Consider the following 14,527-nt stretch of genomic DNA (forward strand, 5'->3'; position numbering starts at 1 on the left):
TCACTTTTCCTAAAAGTAATTAATTTGAATAATTCAATTCTATCTCAAGTTATGAAGTTAAACGGATGTAGGTTACTAGTTTGTTTATTATTCAATATGTAGCTAGTGCTTTGCAATTTGCTACACTAACTAATTCAGTAACGCTTAATACATATAATGCATGCCGGTTTTGGGTTGCTTCAGCTTGCAGTTGTTGTAAGCTGTGCTAGGGTTTACATTTGTTTTTTGTCAATGTGCTAGGGTTTACATAAATTGAATAAATTATCAACTTTGTATATATTCTAATTAAGAATACAACAACATGCTTCATTATATTCATAAAGAAACATAATGAAAAATTAAATTGAAAAAATAATACCAAGGCTGAAGAATTAACAAGAAGAAAAAGAGTATTTTGTGATCGTGAAGATTGGCACTGGCTTAGGAATTTATATTGTTGGGATGGGCTGGATGAGAATAAAACCATTTTCATTAAAACTCCTTTAGATTAAATGCGAATTTTGGACCTTAAAGGAAAGTAGGATTTTCTCCCCTTAAATCTTATCCCTTCCTCTCTCACCTTTCTCTTTATCTTTTTCGCTTTATAAAGAAGTCAACACAAAAAAAAAATAAAGTGGTAACACTTCTAATTAAATCGAGATTTGGCCACTTAGTACTACAATGTAGTTGTATTTTTCTTAACTTGTAAGTGAGTGGTTTTAGGTTGGATTATTGCCAAGACGAATTTGAACCACGTTATTATGAATTGTCCATTGTAAAGCTTAGCCCACTCCCCCACTTCCTTAGTGTAGATAATATTGTTTGTTTAAAAAATAAAAAAAGAGTCAACAGAAAATATTAACGTGATTTAACTGTGATCCTTCAAGAAGGAGAACTGGATGGGAGAAAAATTTGGAGGGAAGAAAATCATATTCCTTTAAAAAAAGAACCCATCTTTTTTTTTTTTTTGTCAAAAGAGACAGAGTTCGAACCCACACCATCATGCAAATGCTCAACTTTTTTTCATCACTGTGATAAAGAGTCACTTGCTAACCTCTCTAGTTGATTGTTTGTAATCTGGTTACATTCGTTGTATTCACTTTGTTAGTCGAGATTTTATGCCAGAAAAGAGACGACGTTCCTCGTTTTAAAATTTCTCCTGTTTTTTGAGAAAATGATTTTTCTATTTAATTTTCTTTTCTGTTAAGTCATAGCGTGGAAGGAAGGGTAATTGAGGGAAGCCAAAAAAAAATAGGTTAGTTGTAGTTGATATCGAAATCTTATAGTGTCCAATAAATGAAATCTTCTACTTACACCTGCAACCTCATACACAGTCATGTGAAGCTTATAAAACGTTGATTCAACAATTTTGTTTTAGTGTTAAGTTTTGTTGTACAATGAAAGAGGAGTGGCTTTGAGAAGATAAATCCGCATTTGAAATAATGACTATTTTATAATAATGTATATTAGTGCTCGTATGACAGTGTTTTGAAACGATTAAAAGCGTTTTTAGATAAAATGTTTTTGGAAACAAACATTAGTAAAAATGTAAGTTAGTTTTGAAAAAACACTTGAAGTGCTTTCAGCAAAAATCATAACATGTACTTTTAGTGGGAAACACTTTAAGTACTTTTGGAATCCAAAAACATTTTATCTGAAAGCACTTTTAGTCATTTGAAAGCACTTACTAAACGAGTTCTTAATTTTTTTAATAATAATTTAAGGTATTCAACAGTATATAAGATGCTAATAAAACCTGGTAAATGTATGATAAGAAGGAGACGAGGGAAGGCATCTCTTTCCAATTTTGATGCTTCTCATTTTCATCGTCTCAAATAAAATGGACCAATAAACACGTTTTTGAAGGCGAAACCAAACAAGCCTTAAACTACAATTTAAATCCCTAAAACTCCCCCTTCAGTTATTAAAAATTTCAAATTAGGTCCTTTTATAATTTCTAATTGCCATTTTACGTCTTCCCTCTCCTGCTAAGTCCTTACTCAAGCCCGATTAACCTTTTGCACCAGATCAGGTTGGAGATCCAGCGAACCCGTTAAAGGTTCGCATTGCAAGGTAACGTCCATTTAATCAAACCCATTATTTTGTTTCTTTCTCTCTAAACTCCGTTTGGATCTGATCCCTGTTCAACTCTTCCAATTCCACCTCTATGCATTTGCTGATTTTTGGCGATTTCTGCGTTTGTTGCATTGCTTTCTGTTGAATTTTTGGAATTAGGTGTCGATTGGTTCATTTGGGTTTTTTGAATTTCTAGTGGGAATTTCGATTTGGGCTGTGAGAAGCTGTATCCATTAAGTGATTCGGTGAATTTGCAGGCGTTTTTTTTTTAATAAGGTGGTTTGCGTAATTATGATTGCTTAAATGTTTGATGAAATGGGATTGGTCTAATTTTTTTATGCATCTAACTAAATGGTGGATTTGGTGCTTATTATTCATAAAGATGGGATTTTTAATTACCCATCAATGCTGGTTGTTGAAACTGGAAAGTCCATATTTTTGTCTTTCTGTTAAGATCTTAATGCTGTTGTTCGGATGCATGGCTTAGAATTTTTTGTTTTTGTTTTTTCAGCTGAATTAGTTACTGTATCACATCAGAGCTATGCAGTTTAGACGGCTTCTGGGATATTAGAATGTTTAGCCCCATTTGTGTTTTTCTTTTAATAGCTCACAGAATGAAGTTATTACATCCATGAATCATTAGTTTGAAAGCTTGTCCACTTGATATCCCACCTTCCCAAACTTTAAGGCAAAGGTTCCAAATTGTTTTGATCACTTTATAACGATATTTTACATCCCCCTGTGATTTCATTTGCTGCAGTTTCTTGGCTGGCTAAGTGGAGGAAAAATTCCTAATTGCTAATCTTATCTATGTTTGGAGGTGTTGCGACAGCGCCTTCCAATAGTCCTCACTTAAGAAAGTCGGGTAGCAGACCTGTTGTCTCTGATCTGGGTACATTTAAGTGTTTGAGTTATGACTTATCAGTTCTGATTGATAATGTGTAGATATATCTACCATGGGGGGCTTTTGTTCTCTTGTCACGGTTTTGTAGTTATAGAAAAAATTCTTTCAGGTACAAGTGAGCTCGAAAATGATGCAGAGGAGGGCTTCTTGCGTCTGATAGAGGGAAACGATAGGAAGGGAGGAAACGTGCCAAGCATACCAATGAGTACTGCTGCAATAATGCCATCTCCAGCTATGTTATGGAGATTTAAGGTTTCGTTACTATAATATTCTTTGTCTTTCAAATTTACTTTTCAGGTTATTTTCTGCTTAGTTTTGCTTAATAATTGTGAAATTCTCAACTTGGTAGAAGAAGGCAGTTTCAATTTCTTTTTCATTATTTATTTTATTGGAGAATTCTGAAATAGATGGCATAGCTTACCAAAGTTGGATACAAGTAGATCATTTCATCTCTGCTTTATAATTATGTTGGGTTTCAGTTCATTAGCATGCAACATATATCTTCGCATCTTCTATTTCTTGGCTTTAGTTTTGTGGCTTCCTAAGTTGGTTTTATGTACAGGTCCTACTGTTCTTTGTATGGGGTTTCATTTGTTGCAAGGTCAGTTCTTCACAATTCTATTTTTACTGCTGGTGATAGGGTTCTGATTTTATTGCCAAAAAAATTGACAAGAACCACAAAATACGTTAGTTTTGTGCTGCAAGGATGTTGTTACCAAACTACCTGCAAATTTACAGGTTGGATGGGATTCTGTCATGAGGATGAGCGTGGATCTGCGAGATTTGTTTCTATACGAGGCATTTTTGTATTATAATCCTCTACTTCTTGTGGTTAGTTTCTTATCAGAATTGAATATCCTATCATACGTCTGCATTCTTTATCCTTCTATTGAAACCTATTCATCCGTTTTTGACATGTGCAGACTATGATGGTTTGGTTTTGGGGAGTCAATCTATGGGTTTTTGCTCAGGGCAATGTAAACTATGCCAAAATTTTTGATCTTGATCAAAATCATTTGACCCACAGAGAAATATGGAAGGTACCAGTGCAACAACTCAGTCATCTTGAACTATTTGCCTAATTGTTATGAGTTATTCTCTGTTGCTGTTGTCATCTGGAACTTTAAAAGGTTATGCTACACAAACATAAGCCTTGCAAATTGCAATGTATATTGTTTTCTCATGGAAACAATAAATGGAATTATATTTTTCATCTGCTTTGACTTTTGCTGAATAGTTGTGAAATTCTATAGTGACTGGTAGCTTTCAGTAAGTATGTTTTTTTTCTTATTAATATATTCATATGTAATGTATATGGAGAAAACTAATGGTGTGAGGAGCATATTGCATCTTAGCTGTTCCTGTTAACAGGAGATTGTATGTTTTTTTTTTTTTTTTTTATGGAATGCTGTTGGTTAACTACTTTTGGCATATCTGACATTCAAACTTTTTTCTTCTTCTCTTTATTTCCTCTTTCATTGATTCACTCTTACGATTCAGTATGCTATTTGCAGTGTGCGACCTGGATGACAATTGTTGTGCCGACAAGCATGACAGCATATCTTTATCTCTATTCGCATGGAGAAGTGTCACTTGCTGCATCACAACCAGTGTAATAGATGCATCCATATTGATTTTGTACATTTAAAATGGCATTTATGTGTGATAAAAAACCACACTTCAATTGTTTTAATGACCAAAGCTTCCAAGCCTAAATTTAGTATTCCATTGTATAGAAATAAACAGTGCAGTCACATATTTACCATTGTTCAGATTATGATCTACATACTATTATTTATCATACTGATAGTGGTATTGTCCATTATTTCTCTTCCATGTAGTAGTATAGTGTAATTTTGCTAAATTTTAATTTCATTCTTCTGCAGGTACTATTGTATGCTGCTGTTGCAATGCTTTTGATATTCCCTTTTGACATTTTCTATTTGTCATCTCGCTTTTACTTGTTAAGGACTCTTTGGCGTATAGTTCTCCCATTAAAGGCAAGTTTGTTTTTATTTCAAAACCTAACATTGGACCTTCTCCCGTCTGTATTTTGTTTTTTACTTACTCAAAAGTATTGGGAGAACTATAACACTAGAAAGTATAGTTCCCCCATTAAATTATTGCTCAGCTTCCTAGAAGTGATATATATTCTGGTCTCATTTAATGCTTTGATTTTTGTTGTTTGTCTGTAGTATGTTTAATTACAGTTACGTTATTTATTTGGTGAAAACAGGCAATATCATTTTCTGACTTTTTCCTGGCTGATATTTTGACCTCCATGTCTAAGGTATGCATCCTTATGTTTACTTTTACCATTATCCAAATGATATCGCATTACTAGAGTGCCATTTTTGTGATAAAAAAGGATATTGAACTTGTTGATTGTTTTGTAGTGTGTGTGCAAGTTTACTATGGTTAACCTAATAGGAATGTAGAATCAAGAAATAGTTTGCCATCTATGATAAGATATCTGCTTGTCACCATGCCTTTTGATTCCGATTGTGTTTGTCATTTCTATGCAGGTGCTTTCAGATTTGGAGCGATCAGTATGTCGAATGGTCCATCGACAGGTTAGGGTTTCACCTTTTAATTGTGATTCTGCTTCCATGCAGTTTTCTCTTTTTGCTAATCACCAACAAATTGATTCTTATTCTTTTAAAAAAGTGATGAGGAGATTCATGTGCTAATACACATAATTTGTTATGTCTTTTAATCCGTTCTCTTTTTCTTTTTTTTCCCCCGGATGATTATATATATTCTTTTAAAATTGTTGTATTGTATTGTTCAAGAGATCTTGTGGCAGTCACTCTGCTATGATCCCTTTGGTTCATGTTTCACTTTTGTTTGTTAAAGAAATACTACTTCGCTTATATATTTATTAAGAGGTTTTATTTGAAAGCAGGTTGCCACTATTGCATGGTTTGAAGCTGACTCAGTTTGTGGAAGTCATTCTGTTGCAATCCCTGTTGTTCTTGTTTTGCCTTACCTTTTTCGTTTGTTCCAATGTCTTCGACAATATAAGGATACTGGGGAGAAAACAACCCTTCTAAATGGTATGCTCATTTGGCCTTTTTTCTTAAATGTTTCTTTTTCAATGGTTCTCTTTGGCCTTGAATTTTTTCTTCAGTTTGTTTGGCCACATTTCTTTTCCTTGGAGCCTTATTGACACTCATGGATGTTTTTTACACACTTGTAGAATTTTTGTTTTGCATGGCCATGTATAAAATTTTGATAACCATCAAATAATGTAAAAACATCCCATATCTAGACTTTATGGTGCATGTGAATTTAGTTTGCGATCTTGCAATTCTTATTCTGTTCCGGTTCCTTTAAGTGATGTTAACTTGGCAAGTATCTTTAATGGCCTCCGTAATATCTGTGTTGCTTCTCTTTATAATCTCTAGTAGTATTACTATGTTACTGATTACCTGCAGGTTTGTTCTGATGTATTGACGGATTTGTTGTTTCATTACACTACTAATTTTATCTGCGTCTGGTTTCAGCTTTGAAGTATTCTACTGCAGTACCTGTGATTTTTCTTTCAGCCCTCAAATATCATGTCTTCCCTGAAAAGTGGACGACCTTTTATCGGCCCCTGTGGCTTCTCTCAGGTGTTTTGAACTCCTTGTACTCGTTCTACTGGGACGTGACTAGAGATTGGGACTTAAGGTATTTGAATGTTTTTATTTCATACAATTACCACAGAATCACTTCTTCATGCAACCAGATTTATAAAGAATTTGTGATCCTACAATGTGGAACTTAATTTTCCATGCTGTGCGATAGTTTGCTTCTTTGTAAATCAGTGAAAAGGTGTTCCAGGACATATTAGAACACGGGTTATTCATGCTTAGAACTTGTTGCATTCTTCATATTATTTTGTCATGCCCTCTAAATATCTTATTCCCTTTTCTCAGTGGTTTCACTCGGATTTTCAAGTTCAGCAAACAACATTTCTCGTCAAACCTCATACATGGACGGAAATGGGTAAGTATATATCATTTTTTTTCTTCTGTACGAAATATTTATTTGACTTCAACTGGCTTTGACTCACCTATGCCAACCAAATGGCTTCACTTGTCCTCAGAAATAACGTATCTAGAGTAGTCGTCATCACTGAATTTGCCTTGAAATTTATTCTATATGAATTGGGTTGCAGGTTTACTTCTGGGTGATAGGTAGCAACCTGATTCTGCGTTGTACCTGGACATACAAGCTCTCTTCCCATCTTCGCCACAATTACCTTACCGTGTTTGCAATCACTGCCTTGGAGATTTTCCGCCGCTTCCAATGGGTTTTCTTCCGTGTAGAAAACGAGGTGAACAAGATGAGCTCGAAGTCAAACATTCAGCTTTCCATGATAGACAACCCAAATGAGGAAGACAGATTACTCGTCTCTAATGGCCACAGCGTGTAGTCTGTCAAGCAAATATCGCCTTCCCTGGATCTTCACCATTCCTATTTTTGTATAATTTTTTCCCACTAGAGGGATTGCCATTTGTTCTTCAATTGCAACTTACATGAACAAATGAAAAATGTTTCTTTTTTAGAAATTGAATAGGCTGTTCAACATTGCAACATTAAGGAGATAATATATACGGCAACTCATTATTTTGTGAAACGACGTTCGTATAATGGTTCATTTTCGAATATAAGCAATATTTTACTTTAAACTAACTATAATTTAAGCGTATAAGATGGGCATTTTTGTTATAACCAATATGATTATACTCACGTCTCTTCGTTCCTCTTTGATATTAGAACATCTGAATTTCGAGCCAAATAGCAAAAATGCTGCTGTCGAAGAATTTCCACCGCATATTTCATGCATTTGGTGCTGGCCAATCAAAATTCATCTTCAAATAAATCCCGAACCCAGATGATATGCACACATGCAAGGCCAACCCTCTTCATGTCTTAACCACCCCTACACACTTCCCACCTGAGACCACCAACCATCACGAGCTGATGTCCAAATGTTAGCCGCAGGCGAGTTCACCGACCGCCATAGCCGGCTGGAGCCGAGCATCCCCAGAGTGTTAACCATACTCTCTTTCGTGCTATAGAAATTGGTGGCTCGAAACAACACGCTTGTAGATGACCTGAACCAGCAACTTAGTGGGATAAGTTGCGGCTCGGCGGTGATTGGAAAGAACTTGGATGTGTTACACGGCGTGAGGCCACCGAGCGTAAGCATACCAAAGTACTTGGAGAGGCTGTACAAGTACACAGATTGCAGCCCGTCATGCTTTGTTGTTGGATATGTGTATATAGATAGGTTGCTCCATAAGCACCATGACTCTCTTGTCTTGTCTTTGAATGTGCATAGGTTGCTGGTCACAAGCGTTATGGTTGCTTCTAAGATGCTAGATGATGTGTAAGTATCTGTATCTACCTCTCCATTTGTTTTCATTGAATTGACGTAGTAGAATATTTTTCCTAAAATACCAAGAAAAAAGATGTGCGAGCGAGAGGCTTGTAGCTCAATTGTTTTATGAGCGTTATGTTCGATTCTCTCCTCCCCGGTTGAGCTACAAGCCTCTATTTACAGTATTATGCAAGTGCAGGCACTATAACAATGCATTTTACGCCCGGGTTGGGGGAGTGAGCAACGCCGAACTGAACAAACTAGAAGTGGAGTTGCTTTTCCTGCTCGATTTCGGAGTCATGGTGAGCTCTAGGGTTTTCGAGAGCTATTGCTTCCACTTGGAGAAAGAAAATATGCAGAACGGGGCATGTCAAAGGATTGAAAGGCCATTGTTGGTCCTCAATGGTGCGGAGGATGTGCCTGAAATATCAGAAAACACAGAAAGTAGTTCCTCACCACCTCAGATATCAGAAGTTACACAGAGTTCCTCACTTCCTCGAACTGTGGACGGACCCTGATGATTTTATTTGTTTTCCATAGCTCATGGTTAACCATTTTCATTTCTTTACCATTTTTCTGTTATAATTACTCATCGTTCATGGAAAAGAGGAAGCTTCAGCTCAGCTTTGCGACTGCCTTTTTCCAAAGTCGAATATTATACATAAGGAATTAATTTTGGTTGAGGGACAGGTTGGAAAGTTTGGACTAAGAAGAACTTTCAAGCAACGTAGATGTCGCTGTGATAATGTTCAAAACTAATAAGAAAATTCGTGAGTTGGAACTAAGCATACTCGAATTGCTGACATCCGCTACAAAGTAATATACCGTTTCTCAGCCCCCCAACTGATTCTACCATAGAGGCCAACGAGCAATGTTAGACAATAACTCTCTCCGAACTGCAATACGTGATTGACTTGGAATGCTACTAGTTGTATTTCCGAGCTATAAAGTAATAATATCTTACATGAATGGCTTAGAAATGAAATCAAAAGTTATGCTCAATTGTGATAATCCTATTGCTTTTGAAATTTTTCTAGCTAGCCTTTGAGGCTCATACTTTGCAAATTTGAGGTCCAAGGATTTTTACATCCATTGATGGATTTATGAGCAACGATCAAACTTCCAAATTTGGAAAATGTAGCTAAATCTATGAAGCTCTAGATTCAGTTCTCTTTGAGTACAAGGCAACACTTATTCTTTGTGTGGCCAATGTCTTACAAGAATCACCTTTTTATGGTTGTTGTGACATTAATTTTAAAAGGATAACAACTTACATGACACGGATACACTACTACGTGATATTTTCTGTTAATAAAACTAGGCATACAGACAAAAACTTGCAAATGACTATATTTCATTGGCACATAGCACTACTGTAACGTAAACCTTCATTGTTGTCTCTTTAAATTATATTTTATAAACTATATAATGTGATTGTTAATAATTAAATTACCAACTAAGTATTAATTAACGAACTTTATCTTAGGAAAATTAACGAAAAATATTTGAAAATTTTGAGTTTTAACGATAAGAACAAAATAAAAAGTAAAACGAATAGTACCAGGATTGATTTTTTAGTGTAAAAATACGATTTTTTTGTTAAAGTAAATACTACCTAGAGTTTTTCATTAAAATTTCCCTTTTATCTTTTGAGTACCGTTAGTCATATTATATTTTTATATTATATTTTCATACCGTCTTAAGTAGTATCTCTTAAGATAATATGAAAATATGGTACAAAAATATAATACGAATAACATTAGTCTTATCTTTTACCACTGACACATAGTTTTCAAATAAAATAATCTGCAGTTTCGTATCAACGCCTCTTTTTCTCTCATTCGTCGTTGACAAAAAGGCACAAGCTTTAGCTCTCTGGAAATTCAAGAGATTTACAGGCGATGATGAGAAGGACGAGGACCTGAGGACTTCAAGCTGATTCTTTACCATTACTTGCTTCTCAAAACGACGCCCTAAGCTTCTCAAAACGACGATTTCTCGTTGGTTAAAGCCATGGCCGAGTCTTCGAAGGACGAGCTGCTTCAGCTCATCAAGCGCTTCGGGGCTTATCTCACTGTCAAGATGTCCAGTCTCTTCCCGATCTCCCTCCACAATCTGGTTCGTACCTCATTTTTGTGCCTGTTTTCGTTATCTTTTCGAATTTTCTCACGGATCTGACCCGCCAAAGATTGTTCATTTCTGCCAATTATCTTCAATTGCTTCATGGGTTTTGCAATTTATTTTTCAATTTTTCAATTTTGTTTTTTTTTTTAATTTGATTCGTGTCAAATTCAGTACTTGTTTCGATGTGAATTGATTTGGGATGTAGGTTTTCTTGAGAAAATTTGATGTGTAATTGGTCCATAACTGGAAATTAGAGGAATTTGAGGATGACCATTTGGATATTTTGTAGCATAGGAAACAAGACATGTACTTGCAAAGATATTAATGTTGTTGAGAGTTGGGCCATTCGATTTTTCAGCTCAATCTTCAATGTGGCTTAGTGAAGCTTAATTTCCATTAAATTGTCTGCAATTTGTGAATTCTGATGCATCCGGCCGCATCTGGGCCATGTCTTGTTAGCTAGTTCTCAAGAACCCTGTAGTTCCGGTATTAGTGTACTTTTTGAACAATCGCTGGCCCCGAACTGATAGACAATGCTATGAGTAGAATTGACTAAGGTGAAGAGATAGACACTCATGAGATTAGCAGCAGTGGATCACTTTTGGGATTATTCCAGTCTGTTGCTTCATCTTTGGCATATAAGTATCAAAGTTGTGATCGAATGGAGATGGTAAGGTTGAGATCTCTTAAGAAATTTTAAATGTTGTCAGAATTCGCGTTCTATTGGGGCCATCGCGGGATTTGCTGTTGCAATAGTTTTCACATGGAGGCTGCTTAGATCACCTAGTGGACCACAAAGAAGGCAACCAAAGCGGCAGGCACCTGCATCGAGTAGTTCTGGCATCAGTTCAAATTCGAATGCAGCATTGACAACTACAGGAGTTTCACCTTCACAGGACTCAAGAGCCCAAAACGTTGTTGATGAATTTTTTCAGCCTGTAAAGGTAACTGTCACGTTCTGAGTCTTCCGTATGGGTTTGATACCACTTTGTATTAACATGTTTTATGCTGAAGTCTTTTCTTTTATGTCCAGCCTACTTTGGGGCAAATAGTTGGGCAGAAACTGAGTGAAGGAAGAAAGGTAAGTGTAGTTGAGAACTTGTTTCTTCATCTCAGTATAGATTTTTTCAGCTTCTCACTGCATGTTGTGAAAATTTCATGGTGAAGTTACGGAACCTCTGGGTTTTACTTTTAGATGTTTCTGTACTTCACGATTAAAACTGCTAAGCTTCAAATGTTCAATAATGGCTAATAATTGGTATATGATACCCTGTGAAATAATTTAATGTCCAGAGAATTTGTTTGATTTTTATAGGGGTGACAATTTGAATCAACAAATTCACCCTTTTAAGCTTATCTGTAGGTAACTTGTCGTTTACTCGGAGTAGTCCTTGAGCAAAGTACCCCAGAGGAACTTCAGGTGGTCTACTTTTCTTTCCAGCCACATCTTTCTGTAAATTTGGTGATAGAAATTGTAACTGAAAAAGGATTAACATTGCCTTTTAACGTTGTTCCTGGCAGAAACAAGTGACTGTGAGGCACTCAGTGCTGGAAGTACTCTTGGAGATCACAAAATTTTGTGATTTGTATCTCATGGAAAGAGTTCTTGATGATGAAAGTGAAGTGCGTGCAAGCCCCTGTCTCAATCATTTTACTTGTTCTCTGTAATTTTGTATGAGATCAATAGGTTTCCTTGCATGTTGTTTTACTCAATTTCTTTGCTCATGGTATTGAACTTCTGTAGTCTATCCTTGCCTATAGCTTTATACTCATTTTCATTACCATTTATGAGACGATATTGCCTATTGCTTTCAGAAAAAGGTTCTACTGGCTTTGGAAGATGCTGGGATTTTTACATCTGGAGGTTTGGTCAAAGACAAGGTAGGTATATGGGTTGATAGCATTATTAGTTAACTTTTAAGAATCCCACCTATTGTTTTGGTATTTCACTATTTCTACTTGCTTCTTGTTGATTTATGTCAATCATGAACAAAGAAATAGAGCTTGCGGTATAAAACCTGATCTTGGAATCTCACGAGTACTTGTATTTTTAGATATCAATAATTCCCTGTGGGTCGAAAGAGGTTAATAGTAATAACGTACAGAGATTGTGGTTTGGAGAAGATTAGGGGTCAAACCCGGAAGGAAGGCCCAATAGTTGCTCTAATGTGCAAATTCTGACATCATATTTCAATTATCTTGCATTACAAATAATTCTTGTGATTTGATTGCAGGTTCTCTTCTGTAGCACAGAGAATGGACGAACATCTTTTGTTCGGCAATTGGAACCAGATTGGCATATCGACACAAATCCTGACATCATATTTCAATTATCTGTAAATTCTCATTACTTACCTTGTTTTTCTTTTCTACACAACATTCGTCGATCTTGTTCCCTATGTTCTTATGTATGCACTCATTTCCATCGCTGTCATCTGAATTATTCGTTTATTTAATGGTTACAGAGGTTTATCAAGTATCAGCTTCACATCTCTCCTACCAGAACAGAACGACCTGCTTCTAATGTGTTCAACGCCCCATCCTTGGAACAGTTCTTTGGATGTGTTTGACGCATCGACAACGAAAGATACAGATACAATCTTTAGGTTTCTATTAGGGTTTTCTTTTCCCCACATTTGGGTTTTGTGTCGATCGTACTTTAAAGTTCCGGCTCCAGTTTATTAATGCTAAATGTTCGTCTTCGCCTCGGTGTATTTTTGTATTCCGTCGTTGGTACTTGCTAGTCAGATAATAGACTTGCTCTGTATCTCATTGTGTGAAATTTGTGTAATAGATTGGATTAAATCCAAACTCCGACTTGAAATTTTGATGAAATGGTGTGCTAATGTTTGTAATTTACTATCCGATCGTCTCCTACAAAACCCTTTGATTGCATCAATAACGAGCTTTGAATCGCCTTCCAAACATAATTTCTTGAATCCTCTTCCACATGATTTTTTTATTCAAATCACCTATGTTTGATCTTGTTCTTTTTTTTTTTTTTTTCATTTTGATTTATTCAATTCGATGAACAAAAATAAAGATAGATGTGAGAGTATACTGAAAAGTTATTGCAAATGACAACCTTAAACATGTGATAAATTATGACTCCATTGACCAAATTTAAAAGACAAAATTGGGTTTCAACTTTTGTTTTTGGTCAATAAAAATTGGGTTTAACTTACAAAATCAAAGCCACTTAATACCACGAACTTATGTAAGTGAAAAGTTTAAGGTTCAATTTTCTTCAAAGTCGAATATGAACCACATTATTGTTAGTTTATCGTGAGGCTTAGCCTACCGTAGATAATATTGTTTTTCCAAAAAAAAAAAAAAAAACTTACAAAATGGTAAAGGAGGCGCAACTCCACTGACGCTTTGGCCGCCATTAGCAGTCCGAAACCCGAGTGTTTCTAGTTTCTACTGTGTATACTTCGTACGACATCACTTCAATGAGTCTTCCACTTTAGGTGGCATCAGTTGCATAATAAACGTTTTATTTGCTCTTAGGTGGTGGTGGGACTGCATTGCTTTGCCATTTGACGTTGAATCTTCTGATGAAGCTGCATTTAGGATGCGGATAAGAGAGTTGGCATTCACGGTACTACTTTCTCCACTCGATAGGTTGTTTTAGAATCATGCTTACTATTTCTGACAGTTCGTAAATTTGAACTCCTTGACTCTTCCCAGTATTCTCCCTTGATATCTATGGCCATATAATTGGCATGTTTGAGTTGAATAATCTCCAAGTCACACTTCGTCACAGATTTCTCTCCTTTTCCTTGTCATCCGTTGAATATGTAAACCGTGCGTGCATCCAAAATGGTGCCGGCAATGGTGGTTGAAGCAATTCACGCGCTTTGTCAAATTGCTCATATAATTTGCCTGAGTCCTCAGGCTCTTACTTTCATTTCACTTTGTTTTCAGTGATCTGGTTGCAGCATCTCCAGTGGAAGATTATTTTTTGTACATTGATGATCTTCCAAATCATGAAAAGGTTAGAAGTCATATTTTTCACCTAACATATTCCGACAGTTGAATGCTCTGATGCCGTTCCCTCCTATTCATGACAG

At 35.9% G+C, this 14,527-nt stretch overlaps 2 protein-coding genes and 1 pseudogene across 6 annotated transcripts; all 3 read left to right on the plus strand.

The window, feature by feature from the left end:
- Positions 1-1,746: 1,746 nt before the first annotated feature.
- LOC137708078 (uncharacterized) lies at positions 1,747-7,583 on the plus strand. Of its 5 annotated transcripts, none has more exons than XM_068447065.2 (14): positions 1,747-2,052; positions 2,816-2,947; positions 3,069-3,211; positions 3,522-3,560; positions 3,698-3,790; positions 3,883-3,999; positions 4,474-4,569; positions 4,846-4,959; positions 5,196-5,249; positions 5,485-5,532; positions 5,865-6,015; positions 6,466-6,631; positions 6,880-6,949; positions 7,122-7,583. In XM_068447065.2, the coding sequence occupies exons 2-14, from the start codon at positions 2,866-2,868 to the stop codon at positions 7,377-7,379; spliced, it is 1,431 nt and encodes a 476-aa protein (XP_068303166.2). In that variant the 5' UTR covers positions 1,747-2,052; positions 2,816-2,865; the 3' UTR covers positions 7,380-7,583. The 5 variants fall into 5 exon arrangements, with proteins under 5 accessions (XP_068303166.2, XP_068303168.2, XP_088545594.1 ...); XM_068447067.2 differs by having other exon boundaries at positions 1,757-2,052; positions 2,816-2,920; XM_088689468.1 differs by having other exon boundaries at positions 1,912-2,052; positions 2,567-2,947.
- Positions 7,584-7,724: 141 nt separating this feature from the next.
- Positions 7,725-9,115, plus strand: LOC137709179 (cyclin-U1-1-like; annotated as a pseudogene).
- Positions 9,116-10,104: 989 nt separating this feature from the next.
- Positions 10,105-13,316, plus strand: LOC137707882 (ubiquitin-conjugating enzyme E2 enzyme activator PEX22). Its single transcript, XM_068446813.2, has 8 exons — positions 10,105-10,448; positions 11,165-11,398; positions 11,488-11,535; positions 11,818-11,874; positions 11,976-12,077; positions 12,270-12,335; positions 12,689-12,790; positions 12,920-13,316. The coding sequence occupies exons 1-8, from the start codon at positions 10,344-10,346 to the stop codon at positions 13,022-13,024; spliced, it is 819 nt and encodes a 272-aa protein (XP_068302914.2). The 5' UTR covers positions 10,105-10,343; the 3' UTR covers positions 13,025-13,316.
- The last annotated feature ends 1,211 nt before the right edge of the window (positions 13,317-14,527 follow it).

Source organism: Pyrus communis, chromosome 17 (genome assembly GCF_041283825.1).
Source record: "Pyrus communis isolate YQ-2024b chromosome 17, ASM4128382v1, whole genome shotgun sequence".
Classification (NCBI taxonomy): domain Eukaryota; kingdom Viridiplantae; phylum Streptophyta; class Magnoliopsida; order Rosales; family Rosaceae; genus Pyrus; species Pyrus communis.

Bases quoted from the DNA above. Each gene is read 5' to 3' on its own strand.
- LOC137707882 (XM_068446813.2), top strand. From the start codon at position 10,344: ATGGCCGAGTCTTCGAAGGACGAGCTGCTTCAGCTCATCAAGCGCTTC. The intron at 11,875-11,975 runs GTGGTCTACTTT...TGTTCCTGGCAG, and splicing joins GTACCCCAGAGGAACTTCAG to AAACAAGTGACTGTGAGGCA. The intron at 12,078-12,269 runs GTGCGTGCAAGC...TATTGCTTTCAG, and splicing joins TTCTTGATGATGAAAGTGAA to AAAAAGGTTCTACTGGCTTT.
- LOC137708078 (XM_068447065.2), top strand. From the start codon at position 2,866: ATGTTTGGAGGTGTTGCGACAGCGCCTTCCAATAGTCCTCACTTAAGA. The intron at 4,000-4,473 runs GTACCAGTGCAA...TGCTATTTGCAG, and splicing joins CCCACAGAGAAATATGGAAG to TGTGCGACCTGGATGACAAT. The intron at 4,960-5,195 runs GCAAGTTTGTTT...TGGTGAAAACAG, and splicing joins GTATAGTTCTCCCATTAAAG to GCAATATCATTTTCTGACTT.